Raw genomic sequence first — 18,507 nt, 5'->3', positions numbered from 1 at the left:
GTAGTGAGTGAGTTCTATCTGGAGTGGACGGGGGGGGGCAGAAGGCGATCCAACAGGGGGTGGGGTGTATTTGTGGTGGATGGTGAGAGGTTAATGGGAAATTGTAGAGTGATTGGTGAGTTCCACATTCTCACACACACCACCACACTCTGCCTCGCCCTATGCACAGACACAGACAAACACTGTCTATCACACACAGACATACCCACACGATCAGACACAGAAAGACAGGGTCAGTAATCATCGGAGATTCCTCCTACTGGGGCATGATCCAATGGGAGGGCCCCCCCCCCCCTCCGTGCCTCTCCTTGCTGAAGTGCCCCCACACTCAGGGCCAGGTTAACGGAGACTTCCATTCCCCCTGCAGCTTCAACGGCACCTTACAGTTCCTCTTCTGGACCATGTTCGGCATGGAGGAGCCCACCTCGGTGGATGTCTCTGAGTACATGGTGGCGGAGTTTGTGGGTCGCATCCTGTACGGCATTTTCACCATCATCATGGTTATAGTGCTACTAAATATGTTAGTCGCTATGATCACTAACTCCTTCCAGAAGATCGAGGTGGGTCAGGGCTGTGTCCAAGATAATAACTTCACTCTGCGTCTGACGCCGGGAGTGTGTGATGGGACAGTGTGGAGGGAGCTTCACACTGTGTCTGACCCCGGGAGTGTGTGATGGGACAGTGTGGAAGGAGCTTCACTCTGTGTCTGACCCCGGGAGTGTGTGACGGGACGGTGTGGAGGGAGCTTCACACTGTGTCTGACCCCAGGAGTGTGCGATGGACAGTGTGGAGGGAGCTTCACTCTGTGTCTGACCCCGGGAGTGTGTGATGGGACGGTGTGGAGGGAGCTTCACTCTGTGTCTGACCCTGGGAGTGTGTGATGGGACGGTGTGGAGGGAGATTCACTCTGTGTCTGACCCCGGGAGTGTCTGTTGGGACAGTGTGGAGGGAGCTTCACTTGTGTCTGACCCCGGGAGTGTGTGATGGGACAGTGTGGAGGGAGCTTTGGTCTGTGTCTGACCCTGGGAGTGTGTGATGGGACAGGTTGGAGGGAGCTTCGGTCTGTGTCTGACCCCGGGAGTGTGTGATGGGACGGTGCGGAGGGAGATTCACTCTGTGTCTGACCCCGGGAGTGTGTGATGGGACGGTGTGGAGGGAGCTTCAGTCTGTGTCTGACCCCTGTGCTGTTTCTGTTTGGATGCTGTTAGCCACTTGCTGTGGGGTCTGTATAATCTATTTCACCCCTGTCTCTGTTTGCCAGGATGACGCTGATGTTGAGTGGAAATTTGCTCGGTCCAAGTTGTACCTTTGCTATTTTCGTGAGGGCCTGACTCTCCCTGTCCCCTTCAACATCATTCCCACACCCAAATCGTTTTTCTACTTGCTCAGGTGAGTGTCAGGCAGTTTAATGCTGGGGTCTCACCCCCACCCCAGAACCTCAGGGTCCGGCACAACCAGCCCCTCGAGGGCTGTTCCTGAGGTTCCTCAGTCAATCCTGTCACCAAGGAACAGGCATCTGACGTCTTGGTGTGGGACCCCTAAAACGAAGGGTGTTGAAAAGGGAGGGTGTTACAGAAATGGGGGGCTGTGTGAGGGCCAGAGAGGGTCACAGAGACTGAGAGGGATAAAGGGGCCAGAGGGTGTTACAGAGGGCTGTAGGGGAGGGAGGAGAACACAGAGACAGGGAGGGGTGTAGGGGGGTTGAAGAGGGTTACAGAGACAGGGAGGGGTGTAGGGCGAGGGTTTGAGAGCTCTGAGGAGTATAGTGGGAGGATCTTTCCTCGAGTATTGTCACCTGATCATGGTGGAGAGGCTTGCGATGTCCTGAGACCCTGAAAGTGATGCCGTCTGGAGCTTAGCTCCTGGTAGGGTCCCCCATTGTGGAAGTTTGAGGGGGAGGTTCCAGGCAGAAAGATGAACCAAGGCCTGGTGGAAGATGAGGACAGTGGACGAGGAGGAAGGCTGCAGCGGTGAAGGGTCCTCAGTCACCTTGCACTCCGTGCACTGGACCCTGACCCTGATCTGTCAAGGACGGTGTAGTGGCTGTCCGTGCACCAGCCTCCCCACGGTAAACAACCCCACACACAGACGTTCTCCATGAAGGGAATAACCTTGAATGGAGTGATCACACGACTGGGGGAGGTGAACAGAGTGGGTGATAATTTGCAAGGGCTGAGGCTGGGGCAGGGACTGCTGGTGGGGATGAGAAATGGAATGGGGGTGGGGGATAACCGGGAATGGAACAGAACCCCAGACGAATGTGTTGACCTGCGACTGGCCTTTCATCAGTGTGTAGTTTTGGTCTTCCGTGGGTCAGTGCTGGCATGGGGTAAACCTTCTCTTGGGGTCTGCCTGCAGCCATTCTCAGGTCACTGCACGTGTGGTAGTGGGGGTGCGGTGAGGTAACGGGACTGCGGGATCTTGCTGTGGACAGTCTCAGCCCCTGTCTCCTACCTTGGGAGGTGGGAGTTGATATTGGACCACTGGAAAATGATGCTGGAGAGGTAGTAATGGGGGACAAAGTAATGACAGATGCTCTTAATGAGTACTTTGCATCTGTCTTCACTGTGGAAGACACGAGCAGCGTGCCAGAGGTCCATGAGTGTCAGGGAGCAGGAGTGAGTGCCATTGCTATTACAAGGAAAAGGTGCCAGGCAAACTCAAAGCTCTTAAGGTGGAAAACTCACCTGGACCAGATGGACTACATCCCAGAGTCCTGAGAGAGGTTGCTGAAGAGATAACGGATGCATTGCTCATGATCTTTCAAGAATCACTTGATCCTGGCATAGTCCCACAAATGTCACTCCACTCTTTAAGAAGGGAGGAAGACAAAAGCAAGGAAATTATAGGCCAGTTAGCCTAACCTCAGTGGTTGGGAAAGTGTTGGACTCTATAATAAGGATGAGGTTTCAGGGGACTTGGAGACTAATAATAAAATAAGTCAAAGTCAGCATGGTTTCTGTAAAGGGAAATTTTGCCTTACAAATCTGTTCTTTGCAGAAGTAACAAGCAGGGTGGACAAAGGAGAGGCAGTGGATGTCATTTAGTTGGATTTACAGAAGGGATTTGATAAGGTGCCTCACACGAAGCCGCTTAACAAGATAAAATCCTATGGTGTTACAGGAAAGATACTGTCGTGGATAGAGGAATGGGTGTCAGGCAGGAGGCAGTGAGTGGGAATAAAAGGGCCTTTTCTGGTTGGCTGCCAGTGACTAGTGGTGTTCCTCAGGGGTCAGTATTGGGACCGCTACTTCTCACATTGTTTGTCAATGATTTAGATAATGGAATTGATGGATTTGTGGCAAAGTTTGCGGATGATACAAAGATAGGTGGAGGGGTAGGTAGTGCTGAGGAAGCAATGTGATTGCAGCAGGACTTGGACAAATTGGAAGAATGGGCAAAAAAGTGACAGATGGAATACAGTGTTGGGAAATGTATGATAATGCATTTTGGTAAAAGGAACAATAGTACAGACTATTATCTAAATGGGGAGAAGGTTCAAACATCAGAGGTGCAGAGGGACTTGAGAGACAGAAGGTTAATTTACAGGTTGAGTCTGTGGCAAAGAAGGCAAATGGAATGTTGCATTTATTTCAAGGGGAAAAGAATATAAAAGTAAGGAGATAATGCTGAGACTTGGAACATTAGTCAGGTCGCACTTGGAGAATTGCCAACAGTTCTGGGCGCCATATCTCAGAAAGGATGTGTTGTTATTGGAGAGAGTCCAGAGGAGGTTCACGAGGATGATTCCGGGAATGAAGGGGTTAATATATGAGGAGTGTTTGGCAGCTTTGGGCCTGAACTCACTGGAATTTAGAAGAATGCAGGGGGATCTCATTGAAACCTACTGAATGTTGAAAGGGCTGGATAAGGTGGATGTGAAGAGGATGTTTCCTATGTTGGGACTAACCAGAAGTAGAGGGCACAGCCTCAATATTGAGGAGCCACTCTTTAGAACAGAGGTAAGGAGGATTTTTTTAGCCAGAGAGTAGTGAATCTGTGGAATGCTCTGCCACAGACTGCGGCGGAGGTCGAGTCCATCGGCTGAAGTTGATCATTTCCTGAATGGTCAGGGCATCAAAGCATATGGTGAAAAGGTTGGGGTTCTGGTGTGGGGTTGAGTGGGATCCAGGATCAGACTCGATGGGCTAAATGGCCTAATTCTGCCCCTACGTCTCACAGTCTTATGGTCTCTCCTCCCCAGGTGGATCCTTCGCAAGATGTGCTGCATCAGTGGCAAGAAGAACGACTACCCCCCACTGCCCAACACATTCGTAAGTGGCACAGACACCCCACCCCTCACCCAGAGACACTGACACCCCACCCCTCACCCAGAGACAGACACCCCACCCCTCACCCAGAGGCACAGACACCCCCCTCACCCAGAGACACAGACACCCCACCCCTCAGCCAGAGACACAGACACCCCTCTCACCCAGAGACACAGATACCCCACCCCTCACCCAGAGACACAGACACCCCACCCCTCAGCCAGAGACACAGACACCCCCCTCAGCCAGAGACACAGACACCCCACCCCTCAGCCAGAGACACAGACACCCCCCTCACCCAGAGACACAGACACCCCACCCCTCAGCCAGAGACACAGACACCCCCCTCACCCAGAGACACAGACACCCCACCCCTCAGCCAGAGAGACAGTAACCCCACCACGCCCAGAGACACAGACACCCCCCTCACCCAGAGAGACAGTAACCCCACCACGCCCAGAGACACAGACACCCCCCTCACCCAGAGACACAGACACCCCACCCCTCAGCCAGAGAGACAGTAACCCCACCACGCCTAGAGACACAGACACCCCCCTCACCCAGAGACAGACACCCCCCAACCCAGAGACACAGACACCCCCCTCACCCAGAGACAGACACCCCCCTCACCCAGAGAGACAGACACTCCACCCCTCAGCCAGAGAGACAGTAACCCCACCACGCCCAGAGACACAGACACCCCCCTCACCCAGAGACAGACACCCCCCAACCCAGAGACACAGACACCCCCTCACCCAGAGACAGACACCCCCTCACCCAGAGAGACAGACACCCCCCTCACCCAGAGACACAGACACCCCACCCCCAGAGAGACAGACATCCCCCCTCACCCAGAGACACTGACACCCCACCCCTCAGCCAGAGAGACAGTAACCCCACCACGCCCAGAGACACAGACACCCCCCTCACCCAGAGACAGACAACCCCCAACCCAGAGACACAGACACCCCCCTCACCCAGAGACAGACACCCCTCTCACCCAGAGAGACAGACACCCCCCCTCACCCAAAGACACAGACACCCCACCCCCAGAGAGACAGACACCCAGAGACACTGACACCTCACCCCTCAGCCAGTAACCCCACCATGCCCAGAGACACAGACACCTCCCTCACCCAGAGACACAGACACCCCCCACCCCAGAGACACAGACACCCCCCTCACCCAGAGAGACAGACACCCCCCTCACCCAGAGATACAGACACCCCACTCCCAGAGAGACAGACACCCCCCTCACCCAGAGACACTGACACCCCACCCCTCAGCCAGAGACAGTAACCTCACCATGCCCAGAGACACGGACACCCCCCTCACCCAGAGACACAGACAGCCCCCCACCCAGAGACACAGACACCCTTCTCCTCACCCAGAGACACAGACAGCCCCCCACCCAGAGACACAGACACCCCACCCCTCATCCAGGGACACAGACACCCCCACCCCCTCAGCCAGAGACACAGACACCCCGCACCCAGAGACACAGACACCCCCACCCCCTCAGCCAGAGACACAGACACCCCCACCCAGAGACACAGACACCCCCACCCCCTCAACCAGAGACACAGACACCCCGCACCCAGAGACACAGACACCCCCACCCCCTCAGCCAGAGACACAGACACTCCGCACCCAGAGACACAGACACCCTTCTCCTCAGCCAGAGACACAGACACCCCGCACCCAGAGACACAGACACCCCACCCCCTCAGCCAGAGACACAGACACAGAGTGTCGAGGGTGGTGGTAACGGTGAATACATTAGGGACAGTTAAGAGACTCTAAGACAGGCAAATGGATGGTAGAAAAATGGAGGGTTATGGGGAAGGAAGGATTAGATTGATTTTAGAGTCAGTTAAAATGTTGATAGGACATTGTGGGCTGAACGACCGGGACCGTGCTGGAATGTCTCATGTTGCAACTCTACAAAACACTGGTGAAGCTGTTCTGGTGCAGTGACTGCTCTGGAGACAGTGCAGAGGGGATGAGTATGTGATGGAGGTGTATATGAGGCTGAGAGAGGAGGTCCATAATCAGAAAGTTTTCCTATGACAGGGCTCCCTAAAACAAGGTGTCAAGTCAGTTTAAAGTGAGAGAAAGCTTTAAAGCATGAAGATTTTTCACACAAAGGATAGTTGCTATCTGCAGATCTCTGCCAGGGGAGTTGCTGGAATCAGAAGGGCGGAGGGGTGGAACTGAGGGAATGGGGCGAGGGGGGGGTTTGGCGAGGGGGGGGTTAGCGAGGGGAGGTGAGAGGAGGGTGTCGGGTGTGGGAGTGGTGCTGGGTGGGTTTGAGCTGGGCTCGGTGTGATTCAGAATGGGTCAGAGGGTGCAGGCTGACGCTACCGTTCCTGTTGCAGGTGAATTCGGGTGCGGGTGGGAACCAGGCCGAGGGTCGAGAGGCCTACCGTTTACAGGTGATCAAAACCCTGGTGCAGAGGTACATCGAGACGTCCCGGCAGGAATTTGCAGAGAAGCAGAGGAAAGGTGAGGAGTCGACCCGTGCTGCCCACCCACAACCGACCCCCGACTCGGGACCCACAAGCCGCTCAGCCCGTCCACTTACTGCAGCTCCCCACATTCCTCACCCCTAACCCCACACTCGCTGACCTCCAGATCCCGTTTGATCTGTCTCCAACCCCTCCATCACAAACACTGAAACCAGCCCACGTCCCAAGGCCTGGGGCCTGTCCTGGGGCACAGAGGGAGCATCATGCTGGGAGGGGTGGCAGTTCTAGAGTCACTGCATCTTGAGTGTGGTAGTGAGTGAGGGAAAACCACTCGGCTGGATGTTCACTGCAGTGTTGTGCTGTGAGTGGCGCAGGCTGAGGGCCGCTTTGTGGGAGAGTCAGTACTGAGGGAGCTCCACGCTGTGGGAGGGGGTACTGAGGGAGCTCCACGCTGTGGGAGGGGGTACTGAGGGAGCTCCACGCTGTGGGAGGGGGTACTGAGGGAGCTCCACGCTGTGGGAGGGGGTACATAAGAAATAGGAGCAGAAGTCGGCCATCTGGCCCATCGAGCCTGCCCCGCCATTCAATAAGATCATGGCTGATCTGGCCATGGACTCATCTCCATCTACCTGCCTTTTCCCCATAACTCTTAATTCCTCTACTATGCAAAAATATATCCAACCTTGTCTTAAATATATTTACTGAGGTAGCCTCCACTGCTTCATTGGGCAGAGAATTCCACAGATTCACCACTCGTTGGGAAAAGCAATTCCTCCTCATCTCCATCCTAAATCTACTCCCCTAAATCGAGGCCATATCCTCTAGTTCTAGTCTCACCTACCAGTGGAAATAACATTTACCTCTATCTTATCTATCTCTTTCATAATTTTATATGTTTCTATAAGATCCCCTCTCATTCTTCTGAACTCCAGAGAGTACAGTCCCAGGCGACTCAATCTCTTCTCATAGTTTAACCCCCTCATCTCTGGAATCAAACCGATGAACCTCCTCTACACCATCTCCACAGCCGGTATATCCTTCCACAAGTATGGAGACCAGAACTGCACACAGTACTCCAGGTGCGGCCTCACCAGTACCCTGTATAGTTGCAGCATGACCTCCCTGCTCTTGAATTCAATCCCTCCAGCAATGAAGGCCAACATTCCATTTGCCACCTTAATAACCTGTTGTACCTGCAAGCCAACCTTTTGTGATCCATGCACAAGCATTCCAAACTCCCTCTGCACAGTGGCATGCTGCAGTTTTTGACCTTGTGCTAACACGAGGGGGCTTAGTTTTAAGGTGCTTTGAAGTAGGTACAAGGGAGATGTCAGTGGTAAGTTTTTCACACACAGAGTGGCGGGTGCGTGGAGTGCACTGCCGGCGGTGGTGGTGGAAGCGGATGCAATAGGGTCTTTTCAGAGCCTCTTAGACAGGTACATGGAGCTTAGAGAAATACAGTAGGGACATTCTAGGTATTTCTAGGTTACATGGTTGGCACAACTGTGTGGGCTGAAGGCCTGTAATGTGCTGTAGATTTCTATGTTCTATTTAAATAATAATCCGCTGTTCCATTTTTCCTTCCAAAGTGGATGACCTCACATTTACCAACGTCGTACTCCATCTGCCAGACCCTTGCCCACTCACTTAACCTATCTATATCCCTCTGCAGACTCTCTGGATCTTCTGCACAATTTGCTTTTCTACTCAATTTAGTGTCATCAGAAACTTAGATACACTACACTCAGTCCCCTCTTCCAGATCGTTAATGTATATTGTGTACAGCTGCAGGCCCAACACCGACCCCTGCGGCACACCGCTCACCACTGATTGCCAACCAGAGTAACGCCCATGTATCCAAACTCTCCGCTTTCTATTAGTTAACCAATTCTCTATCCATCCTAAAACATCACCCCCAACTCTATCCATCTTTATGGATAAGTCTTTTATGCGGCACCTTATCGAACACCTTCTGGAAATCCAAGTAATAACGTCCATCTGTTCCCCTTGATCCCCTGCGGTCGTTAAGTCCTCAAAGAACTTCAGCAAGTTTGTCACACTTGCTGAATCCATGCTGCATCTGCCTGATGGATCCATTTCTTTCCAGATGCCTCAGTATATCTTCTCTAATGACAGCTTCAAGCATTTTCCCAACTCAGATGTTAAACTAACTGGCCTATAGTTACCTGAGGGAGGTACTGAGGGAATGCCACACCGTGGGAGGGGGTACTGAGGGGACACACAGTGGGAGGGGGTACTGAGGGGACACACCGTGGGCAGGGGGGGGATTCTGAGGGAGCACTGTGCTACCCGATGATCAGGAATGATTCTTTGAGCAACACACACTAAACGCTGGAGGAACTCAGCAGGCCGGGCAGCATCTATGGAGAAGAGTACAGTCGACATTTCAGGCCGAGACTGTTCATCAGGAAAAGTCTTGGCCCAGACGTTGACTGCTTAGATGCTGCCTGGCCTGCTGAGTTCCTCCGGCGTTTTGTGTGTGGCTCGGATCTGCAGATCTTCTCTCACCTGCTCTCTCTCTTTCCCCCACCCCCTCCAAGACCTCGGGAACCGGATTACGGAGCTGAGCAAATTTGTGGGCCGGCTGCAGTCAGAGATCAAACGGCTGCGCTACGGCATGGGCGCGGCGGGGAGCGGTGCCAAGTCCGGAGACGCTTCCGCCGTCATCGGCAAATACATCCTCGGTGCCCGCAACCGCTTCCAGGAGCCCGAGGACGGCTGCGAGCCCGGCTCTCGCAAAGCCTTTAAGGTGACCGTGCACCAGAACTCAGACGACGGTGCCGAGCCCCCTGGTGCGTGCAAGCCGGTGGACGAGGAGGACGATGAGGGCTGTCCCCCCTACCCCAGTGATGGAGCGGGGACCAGCAGGGAGGGCAAAGAGGATCCCTCCGCCGGACAGGACCACGGGGACTCTGAACAGCCGGAGAAGGACTGAGCCGAAGGGTGGACGGGCGCCCATCTCCCCACCGAGCCAGAACTGATCCTGGCACCATGAACTCTTCCCCATCCCTTCAGCCCAGGGCTGAATCACTTGCACCGGGAGCCCTGTGGGACCTCCCTCCCCTCCTACACTAGCAACCAGAGTCAGCGCGTTAACCTCAATAAACCGTAGGCCAGTAACTGGTAGAATCAGATTCATTATCATAGGACCGTAAGACATAGGAGCAGAATGAGGCCATTCAGCCCATCGAGTCTGTTCCACCATTCCATCATGGCTGATTTATTCTCAACCCCATTCTCCTGCCTTCTCCCTGTAACCTTTAACATCCTGATTAATCAAGAACCCATCAACCTCCACTTTAAATATACCCAATGACTTGGCTTCCAGAGGCAATGAATTCCACAGATTCATCACCCTCCGGATAACGAAATTCCTCCTCATCTCCGTTCTAAGTGCATGTCTTTGTGCCCTCTGGCTCCAGACTCCCCCACTACAGGAAACGGGCTCTGCATGTCCATTCAGTCTTAAGCCTTTCCATATTCCGCAGGTTGTCACTATCTGATAGGACATGAGAATGGTTGTTTTGCGGCAGCAGTCCAACGCAGAGATCGTAACGTTACGATCCTGTGGACCACGGGCCTGCTGATCACGATGCCACTTTGTGGGATTTTTTTCCCCGGAAGGTTCCACGTCATTTTCCGCCCGACTCCCTGGGCCCTGCGGAGGGAGGAGGTACGTGATCCAGCTTCTCTGCGGGATAGCGGGTGGAGATCCCCACGATTCTCGGGAGAGCACAGCCCTCCAGTTGGGAAGGGTGAGGCCGGGCATTCAGAGGGCAATGCCATTCAGAACAGGGGCTCCGGGAATCTTCCTGGTGCCTGGTGGCCATTGGGAAGAGGTGGTGATTTAGCCCAGAGAGAGGAAAGAGATGTGGGAGGGGGTTCCTAGTCACGGAGCAATTTACAATGACCAATTACCGTAACCTACTAACGGTAGGTCTTTGAACCGTGGGAGGAGACCGGAGCACCCAGAGGAAACCCACACGCCCACGGGCAGAACGGACACACTCCTTACAGACGCGCTGGAGATGGACTCTGAACTCTGGAATATCCCAAGCGGCACTAACCACTACACCACAGTAGGCTTATGATGGACAGATGGAGGTACTGCGAGTTCCAAAGAGTAACAACGTACAGGGAGAAGTTCTCTGGAGACCACAGCCCTCCCGTTGGGAAGGACGAGGCCAGGCATTCAGTGGGAAAGGCTATTCACACTAGGAATTCCAGGAATCTTCCCTGTGCTGGGTGGGAGTTGGAGAGCATCCAAAGGGGGTGATTTAGCCCAGAGGGAGACGAGAGATCGGGGAAGGGTCCGGCAGGGGTAAGATGGTTCCTGGACCTTTCGCGTCTCCCCCCTTGCCACTCAGACTTGATGCAGGGTCTCCATCGGGAATGTCAACCACCCTCTGCTCCCACAGACACGGAGCTGTGCTATTCCTTGAGGCTGTCACTGCTAAAACCCGAGGGGAAACTCCCACTCCGTTTCCTCCCCAGACAGCAGAGAGAGAGAGCGAGGAGAGGTGGTGTGGGGGGAGAGTGGAGAGGGTCAAAGGGAGGGAGAGGGACGGAAAAGGAGGTGGAGAAGAACATGGGTGGAGAGGTAGAGAGGAGGAGGAGGAGGGGAAGAGTAGAAGAAGTGAAGAGGGTAAGAGGAGTTGGGGGAGGTTTCCTGCGTGGAAAACAGACCAAGCAGACAGAACACATGCTGGGTGGTGATCTGGTGACTCGAAGGGCCAATGGACAGAAGGAAGCCTTTGATCTCTGGGAGCTGACAGTCCAAGAGTGTCCGGGGGAGGCGGTGCTGGTCCCCACGGAAAGTTTAGAGTCAGATTTGGGAATTTTTCAGTTGAGTTACTGCTCATACAAGCCAGCCAGAGATCTGTGTCTGAGCAGGGACATGGAACCTGTGCCTCACCCTGCTTGCCCCCACCCAGGAGCTGCCGGGGAGACATTGTGGAGGAAGCTTCACTCAGTATCTAATTATTCTTTTTTTCCACAAACAATTGTATTAAAAGCAATAAACCACAGCAATGAAACAAATTAAAATCTTTTTCTTGCCGCACAGAACAAACTCCAGCCCTTGCAGGTGGTCTCCAGGGCATCCCTGGGTGGCCGGCAGATTAGAGTTTTATTTGTCACATGTATATTAAAACCTACAGGGAAATGCATCATTTGCATCAAATCAGTGATAATTGTGTTGGGGCCAACATAGCATACCCACAGCTTACTAACACTAACCTGTACGTCGCGGACTGTGAAAGGAAACTGGAGCACCTACAGGAGTCGTACGCAGCTACGGGGAGGATGTACGGGCAGCAGTAAGAATTGAACGCAAACATAAGGAAATCTGCAGATGCTGGAAATTCAAGCAACACACATCAAAGTTGCTGGTGAACGCAGCAGGCCAGGCAGCATCTCTAGGAAGAGGTACAGTCGATGTTTCGGGCCGAGACCCTTCGTCAGGACTAACTGAAGGAAGAGCTAGTAAGAAATTTGAAAGTGGGAGATCCAAAATGATAGGAGAAGACAGGAGGGGGAGGGATGGAGCCAAGAGCTGGACAGTTGATTGGCAAAAGGGATATGAGAGGATCCTGGATAGGAGGCCTAGGGAGAAAGAAAAGGGGGAGAGGGGAGAAAACCCAGAGGATGAGAGGTGACCTGATAGAGGTGTATAAGATAATGAGAGGCATCGATCGTGTGGATAGCCAGAGGCTTTTCCCCAGGGCTGAAATGGCTAACATGAGAGGGCACAGTTTTAAGGTGTTTGGAAGTAGGTACGGGGGGCTGTCAGAGGTAAGTTTTTCACACAGTGAGTAGTGGGTTCATGGAATGCATGGCCAGCAATGAGGGTAAAGGAGGATACAACAGGGTCTTTTAAGAGACTCTTAGATAGGTACATGGGCTTAAAAAAAAAGCACTACGTGGTGTGGTAGGGAAGAGAAGAGCCACGTTGACATTGAAGACGGTTCAGAGGAGGCTCGCGAGAAAGTTTCCAGGAATGAAGGAGTTAACATATGAGTAGCGTTTGATGGTTCTAGGCCTATAGTCGCTGGAGTTTAGAAGAATGGTGAGGCGGGGTGGGAGCACATTGAAACCTATTGAGTCTTGAAAGGTCTGGATTGAATGGATGTGGAGAAGATATTTCCTATAGTGGGGGGAGTCTAGGACCCGAGAGCACAGCCTCAGAATAGAGGGAGGTCCATTTAGAACAGAGATGAGGAGGAATTTCTTTAGCCAGAGGGTGCTGAATCTGTGGAATTCATTGCCACAGGTGGCTGTGGAAGACAAATGATTGGGGGTACATTTAAAGCAGAGGTTGATACATTTTTGATTATTCAGTGGGTCAAACATTACGGGGAGGAGGCAGGAGAATGGGATTGAGAGGGGTAACGAGCCATGATGGAGTGGTGGAGTGGATTCGAAGGCTCCTATATCTTATGGTTTAGTTCATCTTTAACGTATGAGGAGTCTTTTCGTGTCTGACAACAATGGGAGGCTGTCCTTGAGTCTGGGGGTACGTGCTTTCAGGCTTTTGTACCTTCTGCTCGATGAGAGATGGGGAGACGAGGGTATGTCTGGGGTGGGAGGGGTCTTTGATTTTGCTGGCTGCTTTACTCAGGCAGCGAGATGTGCAGACAGAGTCCACGGAGAGGAGGCTGATTTCTGCGAGGTGCTGAGCTGTGTCCGGTTTCTTGCGTCGCAGATGGAACAGCTGCCAGAGCCAGCTGTGATGCATCCACTTGGGATGCTTTCTGTGGTGCACTGACGACCAACGGTGTGGGTCAGAAAGCACCTGGAAATTCCTCCAGCCTCCTGAGGAAGTGGAGGCATCTGTAAGCTTTCTGCTCCACTCCCATTCCTGTCTCCCCACTCTTCAGCTCTCGACCCATGACCCCCCCCACTCAGGTTTATAGAACACAGAACATTACAACACGGTACAGGCCCTTCAGCCCATGATGTACCAATTTTTAACCTACCCCAAAGACCAATCTAACCCTTCCTCCCACAGAGCGTTCCATTTCTCCATCGTCCATGTGCCTATCGAAGAGTCTCTTAAATGTCCCGCATGTATCTGCCTTTACCACCACCCTGACAGCACGTTCCACTAACCCACCACTCTCTGTGAAAAACCCTACCCCTGACATCCCTCTTATACTTTCCTCCAGTCACACTAAAATTATGCCCTCTCATGTTAACCGTTTTCACCCCGGGAAAAGGTCTCTGGATTTGCAGAACTTCTTGTGTTTATGATTGTCCACTTGATTTACGTCTCTTATCATCTAGTACACCCCTATCGAGTCACCTCTCATCCTCCACTCCAGAGAGAAAAACCCTCACTCAAACGCTCCTCATACGACAACTACTGAAGTCCAAGCATCATCCTGGCAGATCCCCTCTGCACCCTCTCGAAAGCTTTAACACCCTTAAAGCAACCAGAACTGAACACAATACTCCAAGTGTGGTCTAAACAGGATTCTAAACAGCTGAACAATTACCTCATGGCTCTTGACCTCAATCCCCTAAGTAATGAAGGCCAAACTTACATCTACCAAACCACCCTATCAATTTGCACGGCCATTTTGAAGGATCAATAAAATGGCTAAAATGATACACATTGTGTATGTCCACATGCTCACTGTCAGTCAGTCTCTACACTCACCTTCACTGTCTAACCCTCCCTGTATGTCCACTGTCTGTGAGTCTCCACACTCACCCTCACTGTCTAACCCTCCCTGTATGTCCACTGTCTGTGAGTCTCTACACTCACCCTCACTGTCTAACCCTCCCTGAATGTCCACTGTCTGTCAGTTTCCACACTCACCCTCACTGTCTAACTCCCCCTGAATGTCCACTGTCAGTCAGTCTCTACACTCACCCTTACTGTCTAACTCTCCCTGTATGTCCACTGTCTGTGAGTCTCCACACTCACCCTCACTGTCTAACCGTCCCTGAATGTCCACTATCTGTCAGTTCAAACTTCCACTCCTCACTGTCTGACTCCCTGTACGTCCGCAGTGTGTCAGTCCCCTCTCAAACATGTCACTGTCCGACTCCCTGTATGTCCACAGTGTGTCAGACCCCACTGTCACCCGTCACTGTCCGACTCCCTGTATGTCCACAGTCTGTCAGTCCCCTCTGCCTAACTCCCTGTATGTTGACTGGACTTCAGACCCCAATCATCACTGTCCACCTGACTGTATGTTCATGGGTAGATTAGACTAGATTATGAGGACAATCAGTCCTCGTTTATTGTCATTTAGAAATGCATGCATTAAAAAATGATACAACGTTCCTCCAGAATGAGATCACAAGTAAACACAGGACAAACCAAGACTAAAACTGACAAAACCACATAATTATAACATATAGTTACAACAGTGCAAACCAATACCATAATTTGATAAAGAGCAGACCACGAGCACGGTAAAAAAAAAGTCTTAAAGATAGGTTTGTGAAGAAAGATTTTAACACATTGGCCTTAATATATCAATTTACTGAGTACAGAAGTTGAATAAGATGTTGGTGGGGTTTAATTTGGAGTATTGTGTGCACTTTTGGTCACCTACCTGCAGGAAAGATGTAAACAAGGTTGAAAGAGTACAGAGAAAATTTACAAGGATGTTGCCGGGTCTGGAGGACCTGAGTTCTAAGGAAAGATTGTATAGGTTAGAACCATATTCTTTAGAATATAGGAAATTGAGAGGAGATTAGAAAGATGTACACAAAGTTATGAATGGTATAGATAGGGTCATTTCCCTCTGAGGTTGGGTGGGACTATAACCAGAGGTCACGGGTTAAGGGTTAAAGGTGAGAAATTTAAGGGAAACATGAGGGGAAACATCTTCACTCAGAGGGTGGTGAGAGTGTGGAACAAGTTGCCAGCACAAATGGTCCATGTGAGCTCGATTTCAATGGTTAACTGATGTTTGGATAGGTACATGGACAGTAGGGATATGGAGAGCTGTGGTCCTCGTGCAGGTTGTTAGGAACAGACAGTTTAAATGGTTTTGGCATGGACTAGATGGGCTGAAGGGCCTGTTTCTGTGCTGTACCTCTCTATGACTCTAGGGCACCTCTTTTCCAGAAGACCTCCCACCCAAAAACAGCCTAAACCGTGCAGCCTGCCTCAGGGCTGTACGTCACACAAACAAGGGCATTACAGAGTGAAATAGGTTGACTGGCTGTGTGGTGTCACGGCAACAAGCACGCACTCAACACCAGTAAGTGAGGAACTGATGGTGGACCTCGGGAAGGGCAAGTCGAGGGAATGCACACCGGTCCTCATCCGTGGAGAGGTCAGCAGTTTCCATTTCCTGGGTGTGGACATCTCTGAGGGTCAATCGTGGACCCGACACATTGATGCGATCATGACAAAAGCATGGCAGAGGCTATATCTCTTCAGGAGGTCGAGGAGATTTGGCAAGTTTGTACCAGGGAGAGCATTCTGATTGGTTGCATCACTCTCTGGTTTGGAGACTCCAATGCACAGGAATGTAAACTCACTCAGCTCCATCACGGGCACTAGCCCCCCACCACTGAGTACACCTTCAAAGAGGCAGCATCCATCACTGTCTAGTCCATGCCCTCTTCTCATTGGTACCATTGGGGAAGAGGTACAGGAGCCAAAGGACCCACACTCAGGGTTTTAGAAACGGCTCCTTCCCCTCTGCCAGCGGATTTCTGAACAATCCACAAACACCTTTGCGTTATTTCACTTTTGCACAACATACCTTTGTAACTTGTAGTGATATTTAATATGCCTTGCGTTGTACTGCTGCTGCAGAACAACAAACCTCACAAGATATGTCACTGCCAACAAGCTTCTGGCAATCCGTAAAGTTAATTCTCAGTGCACTCTCACTTTGATCGGCGCGCTTCACTAACACTGATAATACTTTTTATCTTTTTGAAAGGAAGTTTATTCAGTGATTGCAGTACAACATTTCAGTACTTTGCAATACCAGGCTCCTTACAGTTGTCATAGCCGGGACAGGGGTCGTGGGGATAAGCTCCCACTACCTATGAAATGGTGTCCGGCTGGTGAAGTAGTGGCATCAGCACTGGATCTCAAGGCAGAAGGTCCTGAGTTCAAACCCAGCTGGGTCAGCAGCAGTAACTGCAGGGAAGAAAGGCCTGGTAATCTACTTCCATATCTTGCCATAAAACGTCTGAACACCAACAACCAACCTATTAAATGCTCCCAATGGCGTGCGTCTCTAATAGCCTCTGGTAACCATGCCCAGCTCCTGCTCTTCACGTGTGGATTAACTACTAAGCCCTGTGGAACTGTTTCTACTGACAGGAAAAGGGCAAAAGCAGGTTCCTGGCACCTTGGTGGGGCTCATCGGCCGTGGTTGGCAGAAGGAAAAGTCTGATCTCAACACCCACTCATGGGGACGGCTTTGGTAGTAAACCCCGAGGAAACATCTGGAGCTGGAGTCTCCATGGCAGTCCTACAACGAGTTCCCTGCTAACTGGTGCCTCCTGTGGCACTGCTGGTACCAAACTGTATCCGGTTCATCAGATGCATGGAGACGGGGAGTTTGCTACATGCTTGCTCTCCATGTCGTGTCGTACTGCCCTGGTTTGCAACTAGGACCCAAGATCCTTGGTCGACCCTGACCGACGGAGGACCTGACAACACAACACTATTTACAATTACACAGTCACTTCAGTCCACAACACACTGGCGCCCCTGTGGTCCTCCCCGTTCCAGGAAAAGCCCCAATTGTACCCGTGTGCTCCACCCACAAGGGGCACAGGTACAGACCTGACCGTGAACAGGGGCAGGCAGAACCCTCGGATTACAAGGATGTTGCTGGGTCTTGAGGACCTGAGTTGTGGGGAAAGGGTGAATAGGTTTGGACTTTATTCACTGGAGTGTAGGAGAATGAGGGGAAATTTGACAGAGGTGTAGGAAATTACGAGGGGTATAGGCAAGCAGGCTTTTTCCACTGAGGTTGTGTGAGACTAGACTGGAGGTCATTAGGTTAAGGGTGAAAGGTGAAATGTTTAAGGGGAACCTGAGGGGGAACTTCTTCACTCAGAGGGCGGTGAGAGTGTGCCAGAGCAAGTGGTGGATGTGGGTTTGATTTCAGAATACAAGGGAAATTTGTCTAATGGACCAGAGGGGTATGGAGAGCAGATCCCTCTGTGTGGAACTGGGTGCTGGTCACACCATACTTCGAATATTCTGTTCAGGAAGGATGTGGAGGCTTTAGACAGGGTGCAGAGGAGATTTACCAGGATGCTGCCTGGATTCGAGAGCTTGTTTTATGAGGAGAGGTTGAGTGAGCTGGGGCTTTTCTCTTTGGAGTGAAGGAGGATGAGAGGTGACTTGATGGAGGTGTACGATGATAAGAGGCACAGATCGAGCGGACAGTCAGAGACCTTTTCCCCAGGACAGAAGTGGCTTTCATGAACGGCCGTAATTTCAAGATGATTGTTGGAAAGCATTGGAAGGATGTCAGAGGTAGGCTTTGATACTCAGATAGCCTTCTGATAATGTGGGAAAGTTGACAAGATGTTCAGGATTGAATAACATTTGAGGTTTTTGTACCCCCCCCCCCATGATATGGTTAAACGTTCACCTCCTCACATGCCCTTCACTATTCCCTTCCCTCATCCTCCCTTCCCTACCCTTTGCTCCTCCCCACCCCTCCTTTTCCTTCTCCCCACTTCTCTTTCCGTTTCCCTTCCCCTCCCCTCCCCCTTCCTCTCACCCTCCTTTCTTGCCTCTGCCCTCT

General features: G+C 51.8%; 1 protein-coding gene across 1 annotated transcript in view; it reads left to right on the top strand.

Annotated features, from left to right (window-relative positions):
- The window catches only part of trpc2b (transient receptor potential cation channel subfamily C member 2b), a 57,613-nt gene extending 46,340 nt beyond the window's left edge, over positions 1-11,273 (top strand). Inside the window, exons 9-13 of the mRNA XM_072264217.1 lie at positions 368-560; positions 1,262-1,389; positions 4,205-4,274; positions 6,650-6,776; positions 9,301-11,273. Of these exons, the coding sequence (XP_072120318.1) occupies positions 368-560; positions 1,262-1,389; positions 4,205-4,274; positions 6,650-6,776; positions 9,301-9,695 (913 nt within the window). The 3' untranslated portion in view covers positions 9,696-11,273. The remainder of the gene's footprint in view (positions 1-367; positions 561-1,261; positions 1,390-4,204; positions 4,275-6,649; positions 6,777-9,300) is intronic.
- Positions 11,274-18,507: the final 7,234 nt, after the last annotated feature.

The sequence above is a fragment of the Mobula birostris genome, chromosome 7 (genome assembly GCF_030028105.1).
Source record: "Mobula birostris isolate sMobBir1 chromosome 7, sMobBir1.hap1, whole genome shotgun sequence".
Classification (NCBI taxonomy): Eukaryota; Metazoa; Chordata; class Chondrichthyes; order Myliobatiformes; family Myliobatidae; genus Mobula; species Mobula birostris.
This window is presented reverse-complemented; position numbering and strand designations above follow the sequence as displayed.